General features: G+C 58.5%; 1 protein-coding gene across 1 annotated transcript; it reads left to right on the top strand.

Moving 5' to 3' along the window:
* The first annotated feature begins 5,127 nt into the window (after nucleotides 1–5,127).
* On the top strand, nucleotides 5,128–6,063 carry LOC141974226 (olfactory receptor 14A16-like). The gene has a single exon (XM_074933562.1). It carries the CDS (start codon nucleotides 5,128–5,130, stop codon nucleotides 6,061–6,063), a length of 936 nt encoding a protein of 311 aa, XP_074789663.1.
* Nucleotides 6,064–7,331: the final 1,268 nt, after the last annotated feature.

Here is a 7,331-nt window from a genome sequence, read left to right as displayed (position 1 = left end):
GGAGGGCCAGGACTGACAAAGCCTCTGCAGGGACTCGTTAGAGCAGAGAATTGGAGGCTGTGATTGCAGGCAGGCAAAGGCCCCGTGCAGGGCTGTCCTGCTGTGAAACCCTTGGGTTGGTGATGGAGCACAAAGGCCAAGCCCTGACCCTCAGGCCCTGGGAAGGAGATGCTGCCCCTCGTGTGTGGCTCAGGGCTCTTCCTGGGGGCAGGGGCTGTGAGGGGGAGCAATGCCGAGTGTAGGAAACTGCACAACCCCTCCCGCCTTCCCCAAGCAATGGCGAAGAAGAAATGAAGTGCAGAGCCTCCCAATCAAGTTTCTCCTGTGAGGCCTCAGTGGCAGAGGCAACTGCCATAGCCCAGGGGAGAAAGACCTTGGTCCTGTTGGGCCTTTTCGCCGTGCCAGAGCCCTTGGCCATCTCGCCTGCCGGCTGTCCTACACTGGCCCGTGCCGGCACCTCTTTCCCTCCAGGCTGCAGACACCCATCTTGCTTTCCCACCCAGCTCCTGCCTCAGCATTTCCACACCTTCACTGATGTCTCTCCACCCTCACCGGCTGTTCCTTGAGAGACAAACCATAGCCTGATCCTGACTCCCTCGACGGGATCTCTTGCACCACACTGCTACCATCTGAATGACATTGCTGCTTCTTCAAATGCAGTCTGAACCTACAAAGATGCACTTTGTTGAGATTTCGTTCTCTTCCGACTACCGAGAAATGCTCCATCACTCAGAAACCCCCCTTCAAGCAGCTGCAGGCTGTTTGTACAGTGCCCTGAGGCTGCACCTCACCAGGCTCAAGCAGCCCAGGTTTCTCAGCCTCTCCACCAAGTCCCCACACCCCGTCCTGGCAGCTCTGCTCTGGAGCCTCTCCAGTTCCTCCCCATTCCTTCAGCACAGGGAGCCCCACCCCAGACACCCCAGTCATGATGTGGCCACCACAGTGCTGATGGGAACTGCCTTGTCTGAGCTGGCCACATGCCCCTAACGCAGCCCCATGGGCAGCTGGCCTTCCTCACGGGGACACGCCCCTCTGCCTTGGATGGCATCCCGAGGGATGCCCAGGCCCTTCTCCTCGGGGTCACTGCTCCGCCGGTCAGGTCCCAGCGTGCCCCCAGCTCTGGGGTTGTTCTGTCCCCAAATGCAGGACTGGCCACTTGCCCTCGTAAAGCTTCAGGAGGTTTCTACTGACTGAAGCCCAGAGAGTTTCAGGGTCCCCCAGCAATGCAGCTGGCTCCAGGGCCAGCTGGGAATGTGCAGGTAGAGGAGAGCATTCCCCCAGGTGCAGTCAGGGATCACTGTCCACCTTCCCTTCAACCCAGGCTGGCTAGCAGAGGTCCATGGACTTCCAAGTCCCCGCGGAGTACCAGGGCCTAAACCTGTGTCCTTCCTCCAGCTGTCCAGAGGAGACTTCATCCTCCTGCTGTCCTTCATCAGGAGGTTGGCTGATCCTGAGCAGAAGACCCCTGTGCCCTGAAGAGTCCGTGATGCTCAGCACAGCAAACCTGAGCAGAGCCAGGCCTGGGCTGTGCCGGGCTGTGCTCCATGTACAGCTGGGCCTTCAGGCCCTGTTGGGCTGAGTGTATCCCTTGGGCGTCAGTTCAACTTGATTGTAAGACAGAAGAGTGCAGGAAGGTCCCACCTGCCCCTGGCCATCCCGCCATCGGCATGTCCTGACCTTTATACAAAAGCAGCAGCACACGCCCGTGGGAACATCCGCTGTTGGGGGCAGCAGGAGCAAGAAAACCCTTGTGAGAGCAGCACTGTAACTGGTAACACGGAAAGAGCTCACAGGGGCACAATGAGAGAACAGTTCCAGGGGGGGGATCTGCACAGCTCCCTGCACCGGGATCAAAACCATGTCCTTGTGCAAACCAGCACCCAAGCCTGCTGCTGGCCTGCCAGGGATTGCGGCAGGTGTGACCTCACAGCTGCCTTCACAGCCATGCACCTGCTGCTGGCCCACGAGATCCTGAGGCACAGCTGAGCTCATCCCAGCGCTCCACACCAGCTCCTCCTCGTGGCCCACGAGGGGATCAGATACAGGTCACCTCACGTTCCGCTTCCAAGGCCTTACGGCTGCTCTAGAACCCTGCAGGGCCTGTGCTGCCCCCAAGGGCCAGACAGACCAAGTCAGGGTTAGGATAGGGACTCAGGGGGACGGGGTCAGAGTGTGGGAACAAGGGCTTCCGAGGCTTAGGTGGTAAAACCCAGGCTGTTACTGGGGCACACTGGGATGCCCTGGAGTGTCATGGCCATGGGAGGGGAGGGTCTGAGGGCAGCAGAACTCATGGTGCCTGCCTTTTTCAGTTCCCCCTGTAGAGACACCACAAGACCTCAATGGTTGCTGGGATGTCTCCAGTACCAGCAAGGGATGGGAGAACCAAAGTGTCCTCCAGTTCCCCAGACTGGAGGCCCTCCAAGTCCCCCCCACTAATTACCACCACGCCATAACCTGCTCTCGCTTTGAGGAATGCCTGGGGAAGAAGAGCAAAGGGGTGCTCTGGACTGGATCTTGGTGGGCTGGGGGTGGGCACAGCTTTCCCCAATCCCCACAGGCCCATGGCTTCCCCCTGGTCTGAGCAGGAAAATCCCTTCTGCCCTGCCCAGCCCCATTCCTCCAAGTGTCCCCGGGGATACCTGTCCATGCAAGGGCCAGGGGTGGGGACGGAGACACGGAGAGAGTGAGGAATTCATGTCCTCCAAAGGGGAGGGGTGGAGGTGGGGGAGACCCAAAGACAGGGCACTGGGGGGAATTAGTGGACACCAGGGTACGGGGCTGGAGGGGTTGCCGGGACAGGACTGTGTCGAGTGCAAGTGAGGATGAAAGGAATTCAAGTGGAGGGACACGGAGACTGCAAGCAGAGTGGCTGTTGGGGACAGAAGGAAGAGGAGTGCAGAGGACAAACCCAATGGGATTGGAGAGTGTTTGGGAGTGGGGGATCAAGGCAGGGGATCCGGGGACACTCCTGCAGGGGACAGGATGGACAGTGAAGGAGTGAGGGGAGAGAGGGAAGGAAAGGCCTCGGGAGGGATTCAAGGGAGGGGATTTGGGGACCCCAGAGAGGACATGAAAGAGATGCCAGGGATGAGATGTCTGAAGGGAGCAAACCAATGGGATAGGGAGGGATAAAAGGGGTGGAGGTGGGGGCATCAGGACAAGAATTTTCCTTTGTAGTAAGATACAGCGTGAGAAAGGACTAATGCCACCAAATGCAGCTGAGGAGGCCCAGGCTGGGCACAGAGCAATGTCCCTGGAAGGGCAGTGCTGTGGTGGAACAGGTCACCCCGAGGGAGACTGGAGCAGCCCCAGGCTTTGTGTGTCAAGGAGCAGGCAGGGAGGACGCAGAGATCTCAGGAAAGGAAGGGAGATGCTCAGGGGAGAGCTGGGTGTGGTAGCTGGGTGGACGTCTCCGGCCGGCAGAGAAAGAGGTGCAGGTGTGGGACACGGTGGGACAGCCTGTGGTGGAGACGACAGAGGGGTGAGCAAAGTCTGAGCATCCCCCAGCAGAGCTGAGCTCTCTCTGCCCTTGGCTCTGGCTGGTGTCTCTGCCACTGGTGGCCATGAGGAAGCCCCTTCCCCTTCCAGCACTGGGTCTCATGGCCTCCCCTTCCCCAGCCGAGAGCCTGGCAGGGGTTGGACCATAGTCCTGCCCTTGGCATTGCCCATCCCCACATCACCCTGCCCCAGGAAGAGCCCTGAGGAACAGCATCTGACTTCCCAGGGGCTGGGGGTCAGGGCGTGGCCCTTTGCTCCATGTAACACACCCAGGTTTGCTCAGAATCTGTTCCACACTGACAGGGCCTTTGTTTCCCTGTCATCTCTGCCGGGAGTTTTCTGCTGTAACCAGCCCCGCAGGAGGTTTGTCAGGAACGGTCCTCACTGGGAGCCATTAACACTCCAAGAAACTTTGCAGTTGGCCTCTGGCTTTGACTTCCTGACTGGCACCTTCATCATCCAATCACTGTCTGAGGTCCATGGACTCAGACCAACCCTCCTCAAGGAGTCATTAAAATGCCTTGGGCTTGCATTCTGCTGTGATGCTGGGCCGGGCTGCTGGGCTGGAGGGAGCTGAGGGCAAGTGGTCAGCGCTGCAGAGAGCCAGCTCTGCCCAGGAGCAGCTCCTCTGCAAAGCGCAGCAGGGCTGAGGGCACTGCCTGCAGGCACCGAGGGCAGAGGAGCCGGGCACAGAGAGGGCAGAGGCAGACGGCACTGGCAGGGTGCTGAGAGCTCACTGCAGGAGAAATCTTCCCAGCAGGTAACATGGTAAGTGAACTCTTGTTTTGCTGGGTGGGCAGGGGGAGGTGGCATTTTATTCCTCCTTTCTAGAGAAAGTGATAAGGCAGCTGTTTCATTAGCACATCTTTAATTGTCTCCTGAGCCCCTGCAGAGGCAGAGCTGCCCCTGGGCAGGGCCCTGCTGCCAGGAGGGGTCTGCAGGGCAGAGCTGAGCACCCAGCGGGTGGGATGGGGGCTGTGAGCACTGACAGGGAGGAGACGTGGGGACAGAGAAGCAGCTCCTGGCTGGGACAGCTCCAGGCACCAGAGACATGGGCAGGGAGTCAGAGGGAGCTGCTGCTGGAAACACCTTGGGGGCAGGAATTCAGGCACCCCCTGCCATCCCCTGCAGTGCAGACACCCACTCCAGAGGAGCCCCCTGGTCTCCTCTCCCAGCCAGCAGAGCCCCACCCGCTGTCCCTGTGCTGCCTCCTCCCAGCAGCACTGGGGCATTTCCCCACATTTCCCCGTGGGCCTCTGCTCCCCGCGTTGGGATCACCGGACGTTCGGGGATGGGCGGGGGTTCAGCTGGGAGCAAGACCTGTGGGCACTGCCATGCAGATGTTTCCCTGGGAGTGAAACGTCCGAGTGCCCTCGCCATCTGCAGGCTCCGGGGGACACAAAGGAGCCAGTTCCCCCCTCAGGACACCCCATCTTTGGGGCACTGGACTCTTTCCCAGTGGGGTCCTGCTGGGCTGCAGCCTGTCCTCCAGAAGGGCACAGCTCTCCCCGGGCAGCTCTGTGTTCTCCAGCAGCCCCGTGAGGAACTGGATGGAGAGAAATGAGAAATCTGTCCCGACTGATTGATGCTTTTCCTCTGTGAACAGGCCCTCATGCCGTGAGGGAGCAAATGTCCAACGGCAGCTCCATCACCGAGTTCCTCCTCCTGGCATTCGCAGACAGACGGGAGCTGCAGCTCCTGCACTTCTGGCTCTTCCTGGGCATCTCCCTGGCTGCCCTCCTGGGCAACGGCCTCATCATCACCGCCATCGCCTGTGACCACCGCCTGCACACCCCCATGTACTTCTTCCTCCTCAACCTCTCCCTCCTCGACCTGGGCTCCATCTCCACCACTCTCCCCAAAGCCATGGCCAACTCCCTCTGGCACAACAGGCACATCTCCTACTTGGGGTGTGCTGCACAGACCTTTTTTTTCTTTTTCTTTGCTACAGCAGAGTTTTCTCTCCTCACCATCATGTCCTACGACCGCTACGTTGCCATCTGCAAACCCCTGCACTACGGGACCCTCCTGGGCAGCAGAGCTTGTGTCCACATGGCAGCAGCTGCCTGGGGCACTGGGTGTCTCTATTCTCTCCTGCACACGGCCAACACATTTTCACTGCCTCTCTGCCAGGGCAACACCCTGGACCAGTTCTTCTGTGAAATCCCCCAGATCCTCAAGCTCTCCTGCTCACACTCCTACCTCAGGGAAGTTGGGCTTATCATGGTCAGTGCCTGTTTGGCTTTTGGGTGTTTTGTGTTCATTGTGGTGTCCTATGTGCAGATCTTCAGGGCCGTGCTGAGGATCCCCTCTGAGCAGGGACGGCACAAAGCCTTTTCCACGTGCCTCCCTCACCTGGCCGTGGTCTCCCTCTTTGTCATCACTGATATCTTTGCCCACCTGAAGCCGCCCTCCGTCTCCTCCCCATCCCTGGACCTGGTGGTGTCATTTCTGTACTCGGTGGTGCCTCCAGTTGTGAACCCCCTCATCTACAGCATGAGGAACCAGGAGCTTAAACAGACACTGAAGAAGCTGATTCAATCAGCTGTTTCTCAGCACCATTAACCTGCCCGTGTCTCTTCAGAAGTGATTTCACATTCATTCAGGGAACCTCCTGCATTCGGGCCTTTTATCTCTGATAACCATGTTTGTCCATGTCTGCACCCACTCCACTTCCCCACAGGCATGACCCAGCCTGTCTGACCCAGAGCTCTGTTCCCGTGTGTCCGACACGATGGTACAGCTGGGCTCCCATGTGGCACCTCTGTAATAAAAGGGGATTTCCTCAATGTCTGCAGATTGGGCTCTTCTTCCAAAGCTGAGGGCAGGCTGAAGAAATTACCCCCACAAGGGGCTTGGGTTGTCCATGGAAGGAGAGCATGGGGCGATGTGTTAGGGAATGAGCCTTTCCCCGTGGGTGCTGAGTTCCGCCGGAGATGGAGAATGATCCCAGGGATGTGCCTGGGACTGTCACCCCATGGCTTTCAGGCCCCACAGCCCATTCTCTATCCAGAGCAGCACCACCAGCCCTGTGAGAGCATGGGGACAGGGTGTAGGAGTGACAGGTCAGGTCAGCATGGAAACACTGCTGAAAAGATTTCTATGGGCTGGAACATTCCCCAAGAAAAGCAGAGGATCAGCAATGTGCTGCCAGGGGAAATAAATCACCACCATAAAATTATTTCTAATGCAGCAGCTCGGGGAAGTTTCTCTACGGCAGGGGAAGCTGGAGAAGCCTGAGGAGCCATTTTCTGGGAGGGGCTGGCACAGAGGGGCTTGCTGGGAGTGGACAATAAGGATGCCTTGGAGACAGGAGCAGGGACTCAGGGAGACACTGGCCTCCATCTCCTCATGCCATGGCTGGCCTCAGCCCTGGGGCTGATGGGGAGGCTGAGACACCTCTCATTTCTTCCTTCACTCCCACACCTGAACAGAACTCAGGAAACAACCATGAGCCTGGAGGATGCAGAAAAATCCAGCTCAGAGGTCCCATGGCTGCAGGGGAAGCAGAAGGGTTTGTGGGACACGTGAGAGTGCAGGGAGAGAGAGGTGGGGATGTGACAGCGTGTGTGTAACAGGCAGGAAGGACATGGGGGGTCGGAGTGTTTACTGCTGCAGTGAAATAGGTTGAGTTTTGACCTGGAGGCAGCAGAAGCAGGAGGCTGTGCAGTTCAGTGCTGGGACATGGGGATAAATAGAGGATCCAAGGGAGGCTGGGGGCTGGGACATCTTTAGGCTCCTGAGGAGCATTATCAGGCCTATGGAAGGAGCTGCACAGGTTCTGGGGATCTCACAGCCCTTGTCAGAGCACAGACAATGACAGTTTTGTGTTT

The sequence above is a fragment of the Athene noctua genome, unplaced genomic scaffold, assembly GCF_965140245.1.
Source record: "Athene noctua unplaced genomic scaffold, bAthNoc1.hap1.1 HAP1_HAP1_scaffold_36, whole genome shotgun sequence".
Taxonomy (NCBI): domain Eukaryota; kingdom Metazoa; phylum Chordata; class Aves; order Strigiformes; family Strigidae; genus Athene; species Athene noctua.
Note: the sequence above shows the minus strand (reverse complement) of the source record. Positions and strands in the feature narration are given on the sequence as shown.

What these genes read in the sequence shown, in the direction of transcription:
- LOC141974226 (XM_074933562.1), top strand. Translation starts at nt 5,128, where the DNA reads ATGTCCAACGGCAGCTCCATCACCGAGTTCCTCCTCCTGGCATTCGCA.